General features: G+C 49.0%; 1 protein-coding gene across 1 annotated transcript in view; it reads left to right on the forward strand.

Annotated features, from left to right (window-relative positions):
* Positions 1–202: 202 nt before the first annotated feature.
* Positions 203–16,585, forward strand: part of PWP1 (PWP1 homolog, endonuclein) — a 248,794-nt gene continuing 232,411 nt past the window's right edge. Inside the window, exons 1-2 of the mRNA XM_063928458.1 lie at positions 203–377; positions 9,074–9,132. Of these exons, the coding sequence (XP_063784528.1) occupies positions 312–377; positions 9,074–9,132 (125 nt within the window). The 5' untranslated portion in view covers positions 203–311. The remainder of the gene's footprint in view (positions 378–9,073; positions 9,133–16,585) is intronic.

A 16,585-nucleotide genomic window follows, 5' to 3' on the forward strand; every position in this document is an offset into this window, starting at 1 on the left:
ACTTCTACTATTTACTAACAAAACATGTACTGTGCATCCTCCAGCCTGTGACTCCCCCGTCCCGGCACCTAGGCAGGGAGCCGGGCCTAGGGACGCTCGGATACAGTCACACTGCACACTACTAGTACAAGTACTATCGTTGATGTATACAGTGGGCGGGGTCTCTCAGCCAGCCAGCCAGCCAGTCAGTCATGTTGCCGGATACACAGTGACGTAGGAACACACGTGTGCGGGATGGGAGCTGCCATTGCTGCTGACAGGAAGTCTGCACCATACTGACCGCACAGACAGCAGCCTGCACCGCCTACACAATGAGCTGTCAGATCACCTGTGTGTCCTGGATACAGAGGGGGGTCTCCAAAGAGGTCCCCGATAAGGTGGGGCATCAATATATCTATTATTATTATATTGTCCTGCTTCTGCGATAGAGCTTCCAGTCTCCATTTACTCAGTCTCTGTGGTGGAACTACATGTCCCAGCATGCCATGTCAGACTCATAACAGGCCACATTTTTTTAAATTGTGCTCTGCTGTTTTTCCAGGAAACATTCAATCTCCCTCTTTGGGTGTCCACGACACCTCTGGAGTCTCCCTCCAGGGTTTTGTGGACACCCCCAAGAGGGAGAATAGTTGTCAGGATCCAGACAGCCGAGATATTGAATGCTTCCTGGAAAAACAGCTGTGCACAATTTAAAATAGCGTTGTGCGTGCGTGCTACCGTGCCCGCATCGAGCCTGCAAGGGGCTATTTTGCACTCGCCCCATTGGCAGCATTCTGGTGATCGGGATCCGGGCACCGGGATCCCGACAGCCGGGATATCATCGTACACCCTTTATTTACTTAGTTCCTGTGATTGAATGTCTTTAATATCCTTATAGATCAATTTATATTTTGTTTGTAAGTTTTATTCTATTTGCACCCAGAAATGCTTTATCTGTTAATAATTAAACATTATTTAAGACTTTGGGGAGTATCCAATTACCCGCCGTCAATGGCCACGGGTAATTTTATTGCCGGGGCTAATCTATTCGGTGCGATGCGGCGGGCTCCTCTCACCAATGCCTGCACTTATCACGGATTATGCTTAGGGTGCCTCAGGCACCTGAAGCATAACCCGCTATAAGCGGGCTGCCGGAGCCGCGCTAACACATGGGATTTGGGACTTATCCCCGATCCCATGTGTTTTTCATGCGATCGCGGGCCGTTTTCGGCCGATGAAAATGGCCTGTAATAGGATACCGTGATAATAACCATTGGTCATTAATCGCGATATCTGCCCACTTTCATCTACCAAAATGGCATCACAGGTAATTGGATACCCCCATTTTCTCTTACGTTCTAGAGGATGCTGGGGTCCAATTTAGTACCATGGGGTATAGATGGGTCCTTTGGAAGCCACTGGCACTTATAAGAGTTTTGTAGTGTGGGCTGGCTCCTCCCTCTATGCCCCTCCTACCAGACTCAGTTTAGAAAATGTGCCCAGAGGAGCCGATCACAGCTAGGGGAGCTCCTAGGAGTTTTTCTAGTTTTGTTGTTTTCTAGAGTTAGTTAGGTACAGGAAGGCAGCTGGCAACAGCCTCCCTGCTTTGTGGGACTTAGGGGGGGGGGGGAGTAGGAACCAACTTCCTGAAGAGTTAATGGTTCTCTACGCTGACAGGACACTGAGCTCCTGAGGGTGCTGATCGCAAGCCCACGAGGTGACCTCTCACTCCCGCAGCACGGCCGCCACCGCCTAATAGAGCCAGAAGAAAGAGAGAGTGGTGAGTACAGCGCCGGCATTCCAGTTAGCGGGTCGCCGGTGGGTATTGCGGCACAAGGGTGGCAGCGCAGCTCTGACAGGCTGCGCTCCGGGAAGGCTCAGCAACACCCTGTGTAGGCGCTTTGAGGGGCGTCCTGAGCCAGCGCGGATACACCCTACACTGATCACGCAGCTAACAGGGGCTAATCCCGCTGTTAGCACAAAGAAACCTCAGGCCAGTATAAACAATTAGTGCGGGAAGCTGCGTGCTATTACAAGGGGCGGGGCTTCCTCTCAGAGCGGATCCAGCACTCAGCAGCGCCATTTTCTCCCTGCAGATCATAGGAAGACGCTGACAGGGAGAGCTGCCCTCCACATAACTCCAGCTATAACTCTGTGGTAGCAGGGTGTTATAGACAGTGGGGAGTGTGATAGTAGTACTAGTTAACCTATTAAGGTTGGTTAGTCAGCGCCGGGCTTTTATCATGATAACTGCCTACAGGGGTGCTGTGTGGCTGGCTCCTTATACTCTGTGACTCTCTGAAGGTGCTCTGGGGGAAACTGTCTGACATTTTCCTGTGTGTGTGTAAGTGTATATCCACATTACCATGTCTAAGGACTCTGTGTCCTGTGCTGCAGAGTGTTTATCTTCTCCTTGGGAGTCTATTCCATGTACTCAAGACTGCAATATACTGTCTCAGCCATCTGAATCCGAACCCCCATGGGTGGATTCTTTTAGGGGAATGATATCCCAGAATGCAACTAGGATGTTGCATACTGAGAATGAGACGCAGTTTTTGAGAAAATCTGTAGAGGGTTTGAAGTATTCAGCACCCACTACTTCGTCTAAACCTCCACCTACATACCCGCAAAAACGTACACTTGCCCAGATAATGCAAGCTGACACTGATACCGACTCTGATACAGGGGACGGTGATGGGGATATGCAAGGAGGAGATGCATCCCTTGCTAAAGGGGTGCAACTGATGATTGAAGCCATTAGGGATGTTTTGCATATTTCTGAGAAGGTACCTGAGCAGATAGAGGAATCTTATTTTACAGTAAATAAATCCTCGCTTACCTTCCCTGCTTCTAAGGAGTTAAACTCCTTGTTTGAAAAATCCTGGGAAATGTCAGAGAAAAAAAATCCAGATCCCTATAAGAATTCTCATTGATTTCACTTTCTTTGAAGAGGATAGAAAGAAGTGGGAAAACCCACCTATAGTAGACGCTTCTGTATCTAGGTTGTCAAAAAAGGTGGTTTTATGGTGGAGGCCATGAAGGACATTGGCCTGCTTAATGCAAGGGCTACTTCCATGGCCGTATCGGCACGCAGAGGACTCTGGCTACGCCAATGGTCTGCGGATGCAGAATCCAAGAAAAGTGTGGAGACCCTGCCCTTCACAGGTCAGGCACTATTTGGGGATGCATTGGATGCGTGGATTTCCACGGCGACTGCGGGTAAGTCGACATTTCTTCCCTCCGCAGCAGCACCAACTAGGAAATCTTATCCTACTTCTACACTGGAGTCCTTTCGGACCACAAAATTTAAACAAATCCAAACCCCCACCCCCACCTTCTTTAGAGGAAGTCGGGGAAAATCCAGAAAACCTGCACCAACAGGTTCCCAGGAATAGAAACCAGGTTCTGCTTCCTCCACATCTTCAGCATGACAGTGGACCTCCCAGCCTGGAAATTGGGCAGGTGGGAGCGAGACTGAATGATTTCAGTCACGTCTGGGCATCATCATGCCTAGACCCCTGGGTGACAGACATTGTTGTCTATGGCTACAGACTGGAGTTTCAGGAACTCCCACCTTACAGATTCTTCAAATCGGGCTTACCAGTGTCACTGACAGAAGTTGCTATCCTGCAGGAAGCCATTCAAAACTTGGTACGAACAAATGTCATTGTTCCAGTTCCACCTTAAACCCATGGGGTTTTACTCAAACCTGATTGTGGTACCGAAACTGGATGGTTCAGTAAGGCCTATATTGAACCTGAAGTCATTGAACCCCTACTTGAGGGTTTTCCAATTCAAGATGGAGTCTCTGAGAGCGGTTATCTCGGGTCTGGAGGAGGGGGAATTCCTAGTATCCCTAGATATCAAGGATGCGTACCTTCACATTCCGATCTGGCCGCCTCACCAGGCTTGTCTACGGTTTGCACTGCAGGACGGTCACTATCAGTTCCAGACATTGCCATTTGGCCTCTCCACAGCACCGAGGGTGTTCACCAAGGTCATTGCGGAGATGATGCTCCTCCGGAAACGGAGTGAACATAATTTCATATCTGGACGATCTGCTGATATAGGCATCTTCCATAGAGAAGCTGTTGCAGAGTATTGCACTCAATTCGACTGCCCTGGGATCATGGGTGGATCCTGAACCTTCCGAAGTTACATTTGGAACCAACACAGAGTCTGTCCTTCCTGGGGTGATACTCGACACGGAAGTGCAGAGGGTGTTTCTACCACTGTAGAATCAAAGGTCCGGGATGTTTGAAGCCAGCGCGGGTATCGGTTCATCAGTGCATTCGCCTTCTGGGAAAGATGGTAGCCTCCTAAGAGGCTATGCAGTAAGGAAAATTCCATGCAAGGTTCTTCCAGATGGATCTCCTGGCCAAGTGGTCGGGATCACAACTTCACATGCATCAGCGGATACGCCTGTCGCCGAAAGCCAGAATTTCACTCCTCTGGTGGCTGCAAACTTCTCACCTACACGAGGACCGCAGGTTCGGGATTCAGAATTGGATTCTTCTAACCACAGATGGAAGTCTTGGAGGTTGGGGAGCAGTCACCCATAGGGTAAACTTCCAAGGAAAGTGGTCAGGTCAGGAATCTGTCTTTACAATAAACATTCTGGAACTAAGGGCCATATACAAAGGCCTTCTACAAGTGGCGCATCTTCTACAAGATCGAGCCATTCAGGTTCAGTCGGACAACGTCACAGCGGTGTCCTACATAAACAAGCAGGGCGGAACGAAGAGCAGAACAGAGGTAACAAGAGTCCTCCTCCGGGCAGAAAGGCACACGCTGGCACTGTTGGCAATCTTCATTCCAGGAGTGGACAACTGGGTAGCAGACTTCCTCAGCAGACACGATCTCCATCCAGGAGAATGGGGCCTCCGCCCGAGGTATTCGCAGAGATAACGAGCCGATGGGGTGTACCTCAGATAGACTTGATGGCCTCTCGCCTCAACAAGAAGCTTCGGAGGTACTGCTCCAGGTGACAAGACCCACAAGCAGTGGCGGTAGACGTCCTGGTAACTCCGTGGGTGTTCCAGTCAGTGTACGTGTTCCCTCCACTTTCACTCATCCCAAGGATTCTCACACTACTACAAAGAACAAGTGTTCCGGCGATCGTTATTGCTCCGGACTGGTCAAGAAGTGGTTGGTATGTTGGTATGTGGCATTACTGCTGGAGCATCCGAGGCCCCTTCCTCTTCGTGCGGACCTTCTACAGGGGCAGTTCACCTATCAAGACTTACCGCGGCTACGTTTGACGGCATGGAGGTTGAACGCCGGATCTTAGCTCGGAAGGGCATTCCGAACAAGGTCATGCCTACTCTGATCCAAGCTAGGAAGGGGGTAACGTCTCAGCATTACCATCGAATTTGGAAAAAGTATGTATCTTGGTGTGAATCCAGGAAGTTTCCTATGGTGGAGTTTCAACTGGGACGTTTTCTCCTCTTTCTGCAAGCCGGTGTGGATGTGGGACTACGCTTGGGCTCCATCTAGGTCCAGATTTCGGCCTTGTCCATTTTCTTTCAGAAACAATTGGCTGCTCTCCCTGAGGTTCAGACATTCTTGAAAGGAGTTCTGCACATCCAACCACCTTTTGTGCCTCCTACGGCACCTTGGGATCTTAATGTGGTGCTGCAGTTCCTGCAATCGGATTGGTTCGAACCTTTACGGGAGGTGGTCATAATGTTTTTTACTTGGAAGGCAGTCACACTGTTGGCATTGGCATCTGTTAGCCGTGTGTCTGAAGTAGGGGCATTGTCGCGCAAGAGCCCCTATTTGATTTTCCACGAAGATAGAGCTGAACTCAGAACGCGTCAGCAATTTCTTCCGAAGGTTGTGTTGGTTTTTCTTATCAACCAACCCATTGTGTTGCCAGTGACTACTGACACCTCAATTCCCTCAAAGTACTTGTATATCGTGCGGGCTTTGAAGATATATGTGAAGAGGACTGCTCGTCACAGGAAGACGCGCTGTTTGTCCGTTATGATCCCAACAGGATTGGGTGTCCTGCTTCTAAGCCGACAATTTCTCGCTGGATCAGGCTTTCTATCCAGCATGCTTATTCTACGGCAGGTTTGGTATGTCCAAGATCTGTTAAAGCCCACTCTACCTGTAAAGTGGGTTCTTCCTGGCGGCTGCCCGGGGTGTCTCGGCTATTCGGCTACTTGGTCAAACACGTTTACTAAGTTCTACAAGTTCGATACTTTGGCCTCTGAAGACCTTAAGTTTGGTTAATCAGTTCTGCAGGAACCTCAGCACTCTCCCTCCCGTACTGGGAGCTTTGGTACATCCCCATCTTACTAAATTGGACCTCCGCATCCTCTAGGACGTAAGAGAAAATAGGATTTTAATTACCTACCGGTAAATACTTTTCTCGCAGTCCATAGCGAATGCTGGCCGCCCGCCCAGTGCTACGTATTCTTGCATTGATACTTGGTTCAGTTTGTTGGTTCAGCCGTTGCTGAATTGTTCCAAGTTGGTTAGTTTGGCTTTCCTTTTGTTGTATTTGTGAGCTGTTGTGAATCTCACCACTATCTGTTTATGTCCGTCTCCTCGGGCACAGTTTCTAGACTGAGTCTGGTAGGAGGGGCATAGAGGGAGGAGCCAGCCCACACTCTCACTATTAAACTCTTAAAGTGCCAGTGGCTCCCAAAGGACCTGTCTATACCCCATGGTACTAAATTGGACCCCAGCATCCTCTACGGACTACGAGAAAAGGATTTACCGGTAGGTAATTCAAATCCTATTTTCCTCATTACCTACCAGCAAAGGAAAACTCTTGTCTAAAAGTTATTGCCAGAGTCCATACAGAGACCAGCTGGAATTACAGTTTTAGGCTCCTTATATACCCCATTCACACCGCAGGCTGGACCTGGGATATTGCCAGGGCTTCTCCTCTGCTGGCACTTGAAGAGGACATCATCTCCAAGAGCCAGTGGGCCAGCTCACCATAGGTTTTTGATCGGGACACAGGAAGGATGACCCAGGTTACCTGTTCATAGTGCCCCGTTACCCAGCTATCTGGATTGGTTTCCTGGGACATTGGACCAGTTACTTTTTTGGTATTCTTACACACCAAGCCGTGACCCAGACCCTCCAACATGGCCCCTTCCACCAGGAACACGTTGCTCTGTTTCTGGACTTCCTTCTTAATGTATGATTGCAGCCACCTCTGTTGAAACTCCTCATCAATTAACTAGTTCAACACAGGTGCCTGCAATCACTAATTAAGAAGGAAGTCCAGGAGCAGAGCATTTTGAACCTGGTGGAAGAGGTCATGTTGGAGGGTCTGCATACCTCCCAACATGACCCTCTCCAGGAGGGACAAAATGCTCTGCTTCTGGACTTTTAATTTATGATTGTCGGCTTCTGTTTTGAACAGGTTAATGGATAAAAAGGTGTTTCAGCACAAATAATGGCAGTCATAAACTAAGAGGGAAGCCCAGGAGCAGAGCATTCTGTCCCTCCTGGAGATGGTCACGTTGACAGACCCTCCAACATGACCTCTTCCACCAGGTTCAAAATGCTCTGCTCCTGGACTTCCTTCTTACTTTATGATTGCAGGCACCCGTGTTGAACTAGTTAATTGACTCATAGTCATCAGATTTTGATGGCTTGGTGCTGCTGTTGACTGAGATTTATGGAATGAAAATTCTTATGATAAAAAGTGTGCTCTAACCAAATATGTGTATATAATATATACTTAATTACATGATTATGAGCAACTTCTGTATTATACTCCCATTTAAAATGAGGAAACTCCCTTCGCCCACCGACAGCAAAACCTGTAGGGAGTGAGAACCTAAAAGGGGAAAGCATATTTGATTCAGATTCCCTGTCTGTATGCAATCCCTCCGTCAGGCGCACCTCTGGGACTTCCGGGCTCAGGCGCCTGTTAGAAAATTGTAGGTTTTACGGGCCATTTCAGCAAAAAAGCAAAAACATCAACATGAGTATAAGTCTGGGCGCAGTGTGCCTGAGAGGCCAGCCTGGACAAACCTACAAAATTCCGCAAAATATCCACAACCTTTGTAATTTTCATTCATAAAATAAGCAAAATAAATTATTAATGGATGAAAATAAAAGGAAAACGAACCTTCAAAAGTCAGAGGAGTTTGGGCGCAGTGTGCCTGAGAGGCCAGGAGGGTCACTACTGCACTCCACGCAGGCGGCGGGAAAACTGTCTAGGGGGATTTCGTACAGCACCTAGAGATAACAAGGTACTAGGAGGGACAGGCCCCTGCACCCCCATGGTGCAGAGAGGGGAGCGAGAACAGCTTTGCAGGGCCTGTCAGGCCAGCTGCGCCTGACTGAGGGTTAAAGGATGCAACATAGCTTTATATACAATGTTACAGAATATTTGTTTCCTGGTGTGGTATCTACAATTGTGATAGTTCCAAGATACTTTTTCATATTGCATTAAACTCTAGTAAATCGTGACTAACTGGATTGACCTCTATACTTGGTTTAGTGCATGGGTCTTCAACCTGCAGTTCTCCAGCCGCTGTTGAACTAGACATCCCAGCATGCCCTGTTTCGGTTTTAGTATGCCTTAATAGCAAAACCGTGGCAGGGCATGCTGGGATGTGTATGGAGGGCCGCAGTTTGAAGACCCATGGTTTAGTGGTTATACAGATGTAGCCAGCTTCATCCAGTGTGCCAATAGTCGCACCTGTGATTAGTTATTTGCTGGTAACATGCTCGTACATGTAATTGCACCCGCGACCCATAGTCATTGTAATGTCACATTGTCGTGGGTGCGGCTATTCGCACCCAGCGGGCCATGTCGCTCTCATGATGCGTGTGCACTTATCATGGAATAGATGAAGGTAGCTACACGTGTATATGCCTTACTATGCCTTTAAACTGGGACACTCATGTATTACACAGGTTCTGTGGCTGGCTTACTTTAAGCCTGCATGACACCTGGTTTTAGTCGGCCACAAAACCTGTGTAATCCATGAGCACCCCGGTTTACAGGGATAGCATGGCAAGCCTAGTTATATATGTGTAATAATGAATGCAGTTCTCTAATTTAATCTGTGAGATGGTTTTTTCATTCGTGTGTATTCTGTCATGGTTCTCCCCTCAGGTTCAGCTCAGCAAGGAGGAGCTAAAGAAACTTATTATTGAAGCCAAAGAACAGTTGGAGTAAGTAACATGAGCTGCAAAATCACATCATCGGGCAGATTCAATTAAGTGCTGAAGATGCAGGGACCCGTTCCGACGACTTCCATGCATTAACTACAGGAGGCAGGTTCTGCTGGCACACTATGGAGATGTGAGCAGACTCTGACTACCGTATATGGCAGTTACTTGCACTGGATTGAATCTGCCCCTATGAGGTTCTTATATGTGCTTCCTGCATATGGTGCTATCTGTTTGTCTTATTTCATTGCTGAACTGGATCTGTGGACAATTTGGTTACGTCTAAGCAATGACCAGATTATATAGATACAGTTATCCAACGCTAATTTATTTTATCCCTAAGCTCTGTTGTTTGGGTGGGAGGGGACTCGCACACCATGGTGTCATAGCGACACATGATTTTTCAGTTTTTTTTAAGTTTGGGCTAACAAATACAGTAACTGAAAAAGGAAAATGAATGATAGTAAGCATCATACTAATGTAAATGCAACCTCAAACATGGAAGACATGTTACCCAGCCAATAATTGCACATAATTTACTTTCTTCTTCAGGGTGCATAGGCATCCACAGGGTTGATATCGGGGTGTAGGTGGTTGGAGAGGACCGGGCACCAAACAGTTAAAGCTTTTGAAGTTCCAGGATTCTCCAGTCCCTCCTCCCCTATACTCCACCCCCAGCCAAGGCTAGTCAGTTTTGCTTTGGTGCCAGCAGGAGTCGGATGCACCTTTTAACAGTGTGGCTGCTTTTAAGCAGCCCCAAGATTTTTTTTTTTTTTTTTTAATTTTCTGTAACGTCCTAGTGGATGCTGTGGACTCCGTAAGGACCATGGGGAATAGACGGGCTCCGCAGGAGACAGGGCACTTTAAGAAAGAATTAGGAATACTGGTGTGCACTGGCTCCTCCCTCTATGCCCCTCCTCCAGACCTCAGTTAGAATCTGTGCCCGGACAGAGCTGGGTGCACTTTAGTGAGCTCTCCTGAGCTTGCTAATAAGAAAGTATTTTGTTAGGATTTTTTTATTTCTCTGACGTCCTAGTGGATGCTGGGAACTCCGAAAGGACCATGGGGAATAGCGGCTCCGCAGGAGACTGGGCACAACTAAAGAAAGCTTTTAGGTCACCTGGTGTGCACTGGCTCCTCCCACTATGACCCTCCTCCAAGCCTCAGTTAGATTTTGTGCCCGGCTGAGGTTGGATGCACACTAGGGGCTCTCCTGAGCTTCTAAAAAGAAAGTATATAATTAGGTTTTTTATTTTACAGTGAGACCTGCTGGCAGGGACTAAGGGGAGAAGAAGCGAACCTACCTGCTTGCAGCTAGCTTGGGCTTCTTAGGCTACTGGACACCATTAGCTCCAGAGGGATCGACCGCATGGAACTGGCCTTGGTGTTCGGTCCCGGAGCCGCGCCGCCGTCCCCCTTACAGAGCCAGAAGCAAGAAGAGGTCCGGAAAATCGGCGGCAGAAGACATCAGTCTTCACCAAGGTAGCGCACAGCACTGCAGCTGTGCGCCATTGCTCCTCATACACACTTCACACTCCGGTCACTGAGGGTGCAGGGCGCTAGGGGGGGGGGGGGGGCGCCCTGAGCAGCAATAAAAACACCTTGGCTGGCAAAAATACCACAATATATAGCCCCAGAGGCTATATATGTGATAATTACCCCTGCCAGAATCCATAAAAAAGCGGGAGAAAAGTCAGCGAAAAAGGGGCGGAGCTATCTCCTTCAGCACACTGGCGCCATTTCTCCCTCACAGCTCCGCTGGAAGGAAGCTCCCTGGCTCTCCCCTGCAGTCTACACTACAGAAAAGGGTAAAAAAGAGAGGGGGGGCACTAAATTTAGGCGCAGTATATATAACAGCAGCTATAGGGGACATAATTCAGTTAGTCCCTGCATTATATAGCGCTCTGGTGTGTGCTGGCATACTCTCACTCTGTCTCCCCAAAGGGCTTTTGTGGGTCCTGTCCTCTGTTAGAGCATTCCCTGTGTGTGTGCGGTGTGTCGGTACGGCTGTGTCGACATGTTTGATGAGGATAATGATGTGGAGGCGGAGCAGATGCCTATAGAAGGGATGTCACCCCCTGCGGGGCAGACACCTGAGTGGATGGACTTATGGAAGGAATTGCGTGCACGTGTCGACTCCTTACACAAAAAATTTGACGACATGCCAAATGCAGGACAGCCGGCTTCTCAGCTCGTGCCTGTCCAGGCGTCTCAAAGGCCATCGGGGGCTCTAAAACGCCCGCTACCTCAGATGGCAGACGCGGATGTCGACACGGATACTGACACCAGTGTAAAAAGGGTATTATGTTTGGGGAGAAAAAACTACCCGTAGTTTTTCCCCCATCAGAAGAATTAAATGAAGTGTGTGAAGAAGCGTGGGCTTTCCCTGATAAAAGATTGGTAATCTCTAAGAAGTTACTAATGGCGTTCCCTTTCCTGCCAGAGGATAGGTCACGTTGGGAGACACCCCCTAGGGTGGATAAAGCGCTCACACGTTTGTCTAAAAAGGTGGCACTACCGTCTCCGGATACGGCCGCCCTCAAGGAACCTGCTGATAGAAAGCAGGAGGCGATCCTGAAGTCTGTATATACACACTCAGGCATTATACTTAGACCAGCTATTGCGTCAGCATGGATGTGCAGTGCTGCCGCTGCATGGTCAGATTCCCTGTCAGAAAATATTGACACCCTAGACAGGGACACTATTCTGCTAACCATAGAGCATATAAAAGACTCAGTCTTATACATGAGAGATGCACAGAGGGAGATCTGCCGGCTGGCATCTAAAATTAGTGCATTGTCCATTTCTGCTAGGAGAGGCTTATGGACTCGCCAGTGGACAGGGGATGCAGATTCAAAAAGGCACATGGAAGTTTTGCCTTATAAAGGTGAGGAGTTATTTGGGGATGGTCTCTCGGACCTAGTTTCCACAGCAACTGCTGGGAAGTCAGCATTTTTACCCCATGTTCCCTCACAGCCTAAAAAGGCGCCGTTTTATCAGGTACAGTCCTTTCGGACTCAGAAAAACAGGCGTGGAAAAGGCGGGTCCTTTCTGTCCAGAGGCAGAGGTAGGGGAAAAAGGCTGCAACAAACAGCAGGTTCCCAGGAGCAAAAGTCCTCCCCCGCTTCTTCCAAGTCCGCCGCATGACGGTGGGGCTCCACAGGCGGAGCCAGGTACGGTGGGGGGCCGCCTCAAAAATTTCAGCGATCAGTGGGCTCGCTCACAGGTGGATCCCTGGATCCTGCAAATAGTATCTCAAGGGTACAAACTGGAATTCGAGGCGTCTCCACCCCACCGGTTCCTAAAATCTGCCTTGCCGATTACTCCTTCAGACAGGGAGGCTGTGCTAGCGGCAATTCACAAGCTGTATTCCCAGCAGGTGATAATCAAGGTGCCCCTACTTCAACAAGGACGGGGTTACTATTCCACACTGTTTGTGGTACCGAAACCGGACGGTTTGGTGAGACCCATTTTAAATTTGAAATCCTTGAACACATACATAAAAAAATTCAAGTTCAAGATGGAATCGCTCAGGGCGGTTATTGCAAGCCTGGACGAGGGGGATTACATGGTATCCCTGGACATCAAGGATGCTTACCTGCATGTCCCCATTTACTATCCTCACCAGGAGTACCTCAGATTTGTGGTACAGGATTGCCATTACCAATTCCAGACGCTGCCGTTTGGACTCTCCACGGCACCGAGGGTGTTTACCAAGGTAATGGCGGAAATGATGATACTCCTTCGAAAAAAGGGAGTTTTAATTATCCCGTACTTGGACGATCTCCTAATAAAGACGAGGTCCAAGGAGCAGTTGTTGGTGGGAGTAGCACTATCTCAGGAGGTGCTTTACCAGCACGGTTGGATTCTGAATATTCCAAAATCACAGCTGGTTCCGACGACACGTCTACTGTTCCTGGGTATGATTCTGGATACAGTCCAGGAAAAAAGTGTTTCTCCCGGAGGAGAAAGCCAAGGAGCTGTCATCTCTAGTCAGAGACCTCCTGAAACCAAAACAGGTATCGGTGCATCACTGCACGCGGGTCCTGGGAAAGATGGTGGCTTCTTACGAAGCAATTCCTTTCGGCAGGTTCCATGCCAGAATCTTTCAGTGGGACCTGTTGGACCAATGGTCCGGATCGCATCTTCAGATGCATCGCCTAATAACCCTGTCTCCAAGAACCAGGGTGTCTCTGCTGTGGTGGCTGCAGAGTGCTCATCTTCTAGAGGGCCGCAGATTCGGCATACAGGACTGGGTCCTGGTGACCACGGATGCCAGCCTTCGAGGCTGGGGGGCAGTCACACAGGGAAGAAACTTCCAAGGACTATGGTCGAGTCAGGAGACTTCCCTACACATAAATATTCTGGAACTAAGGGCCATTTACAATGCCCTAAGTCAGGCAAAATCCCTGCTTCTACACCAGCCGGTAATGATCCAGTCAGACAACATCACGGCAGTCGCCCATGTAAATCGACAGGGCGGCACAAGAAGCAGGATGGCAATGGCAGAAGCCACAAGGATTCTCCGATGGGCGGAAAATCACGTACTAGCACTGTCAGCAGTGTTCATTCCGGGAGTGGACAACTGGGAAGCAGACTTCCTCAGCAGGCACGACCTCCACCCGGGAGAGTGGGGACTTCATCCAGAAGTCTTCACGCTGATTGTAAATCGATGGGAACGGCCACAGGTGGACATGATGGCGTCCCGCCTAAACAAAAAACTAGAGAGATATTGCGCCAGGTCAAGGGACCCTCAGGCGATAGCTGTGGACGCTCTAGTGACACCGTGGGTGTACCAGTCAGTTTATGTGTTCCCTCCTCTGCCTCTCATACCAAGGGTACTGAGAATAATAAGAAAACGAGGAGTAAGAACAATACTCGTGGTTCCGGATTGGCCAAGACGAGCGTGGTACCCGGAACTTCAAGAGATGATCTCAGAGGACCCATGGCCTCTGCCGCTCAGACAGGACCTGCTGCAGCAGGGGCCCTGTCTGTTCCAAGACTTACCGCGGCTGCGTTTGATGGCATGGCGGTTGAACGCCGGATCCTGAAGGAAAAGGGCATTCCGGAGGAAGTCATTCCTACGCTGATTAAAGCCAGGAAAGATGTAACTGCAAAGCAATATCACCGCATATGGCGGAAATATGTTGCTTGGTGTGAGGCCAAAAAGGCCCCAACAGAGGAATTTCAACTAGGTCGATTTCTGCATTTCCTACAAGCAGGAGTGACTATGGGCCTGAAATTAGGCTCCATTAAGGTACAGATCTCGGCTCTGTCGATTTTCTTCCAGAAAGAACTAGCTTCACTACCTGAAGTTCAGACGTTTGTGAAAGGAGTGCTGCATATTCAGCCCCCGTTTGTGCCTCCAGTGGCACCTTGGGATCTCAACGTGGTGTTGAGTTTCTTAAAATCACATTGGTTTGAGCCACTTAAAACCGTGGATCTAAAATATCTCACGTGGAAAGTGGTCATGTTATTGGCCTTGGCTTCAGCCAGGCGTGTGTCAGAATTGGCAGCTTTGTCATGTAAAAGCCCTTATCTGATTTTCCATATGGATAGGGCGGAATTGAGGACTCGTCCCCAGTTTCTCCCTAAGGTGGTATCAGCTTTTCACTTGAACCAACCTATTGTGGTGCCTGCGGCTACTAGGGACTTGGAGGATTCCAAGTTACTGGACGTAGTCAGGGCCTTGAAAATTTATGTTTCCAGGACGGCTAGAGTCAGGAAAACTGACTCGCTATTTTTCCTGTATGCACCCAACAAACTGGGTGCTCCTGCTTCTAAGCAGACTATTGCTCGCTGGATTTGTAGCACAATTCAGCTGGCGCATTCTGCGGCTGTACTGCCGCATCCTAAATCAGTAAAAGCCCATTCCACAAGGAAGGTGGGCTCATCTTGGGCGGCTGCCCGAGGGGTCTCGGCTTTACAACTTTGCCGAGCTGCTACTTGGTCAGGGGCAAACACGTTTGCAAAATTCTACAAATTTGATACCCTGGCTGAGGAGGACCTTGAGTTCTCTCATTAGGTGCTGCAGAGTCATCCGCACTCTCCCGCCCGTTTGGGAGCTTTGGTATAATCCCCATGGTCCTTACGGAGTCCCCAGCATCCACTAGGACGTTAGAGAAAATAAGATTTTACTTACCGTTAAATCTATTTCTCGTAGTCCGTAGTGGATGCTGGGCGCCCGTCCCAAGTGTGGACTTCTTCTGCAATACTTGTATATAGTTATTGCTTAAATAAGGGTTATGTTATGGTTGCATCATGTTTGTCTGATGCTCTATTGTTGTTCATACTGTTAATTGGGTAAGTTTATCACGATTTATACGGTGTGATTGGTGTGGCTGGTATGAGTCTTACCCTGGATTCCAAAATCCTTTCCTTGTACTGTCAGCTCTTCCGGGCACAGTTTCCTTAACTGAGGTCTGGAGGAGGGGCATAGAGGGAGGAGCCAGTGCACACCAGTATTCCTAATTCTTTCTTAAAGTGCCCTATCTCCTGCGGAGCCCGTCTATTCCCCATGGTCCTTACGGAGTCCCCAGCATCCACTACGGACTACGAGAAATAGATTTACCGGTAAGTAAAATCTTATTTTTTTAAATTTTTTACTAAAAACAAGCATCGCTAGGCAGTCCTAAGAATGCCAGCGCTGGCGCTGCTGTTCCTCCAACCTCCTGCTGGCACCGCAACACCAGTGACTGGAACAGAGTCCAGCTAGCAAGCTCCTTGTGGACCGTGAGCTGCAGTCTGAGAATGGGGGGGGAGGTGGTTACCAGCTTGCAGGAAACCGCTACTTTGTGCAGCCTTTTCCTCCAGTCACAGGGACAGACTGGTGGTGCTGATGTGGGCGCTGGTCTGTCCGCGACCCCACTAGTCCACCAGGGCAATATATACTGGCACTGGGGACCATTTTAGATGCCAGTGGCCCAGGAGGTTGACGTCGGCAATGGGAGGTCAGCTCTTCCCTGGTGACTCCCTCCCCCAGCTCAGAGTGTGATTCCACTGCAGCTTCCCGCCTCTGAGCTGGTCCTCCTTCACCCTCCTCCCACTCTGAGACACTCAGCAGCCATTTTTTGACCAGTGCTGCAGATGCAAGTCTCCGGGATCGTTGGGTCCAGTCCCCTGTATACCTGTATACCTCGCTCAAGGGCCAGATTATACAGCACTAATCCTACCAGCTACTGTGGTCTGAGTAGTTGATTTCAGTGCCCATTGTAATTGTAGATTTATATATGCATTGTGTGTGACTTGTGCTAGCTCTGCTGTCTGACTTTCTTCTGTCAGTTATACCAATCCCTTCTTATTTTCTAACCCTAGATCCAGGTGTGCAGAGGTCCACAGTAGATCACATTTACATGATATGTGAAGCGTGTCACATTGCATTCCTAGCGATACTTATTGGGGCTAATTCAGACATGATCGCTGCTGTGCGTTTTTGCACAGCAGGTGATCAGGTCTG

The sequence above is a fragment of the Pseudophryne corroboree genome, chromosome 6 (assembly GCF_028390025.1).
Source record: "Pseudophryne corroboree isolate aPseCor3 chromosome 6, aPseCor3.hap2, whole genome shotgun sequence".
NCBI lineage: Eukaryota > Metazoa > Chordata > Amphibia > Anura > Myobatrachidae > Pseudophryne > Pseudophryne corroboree.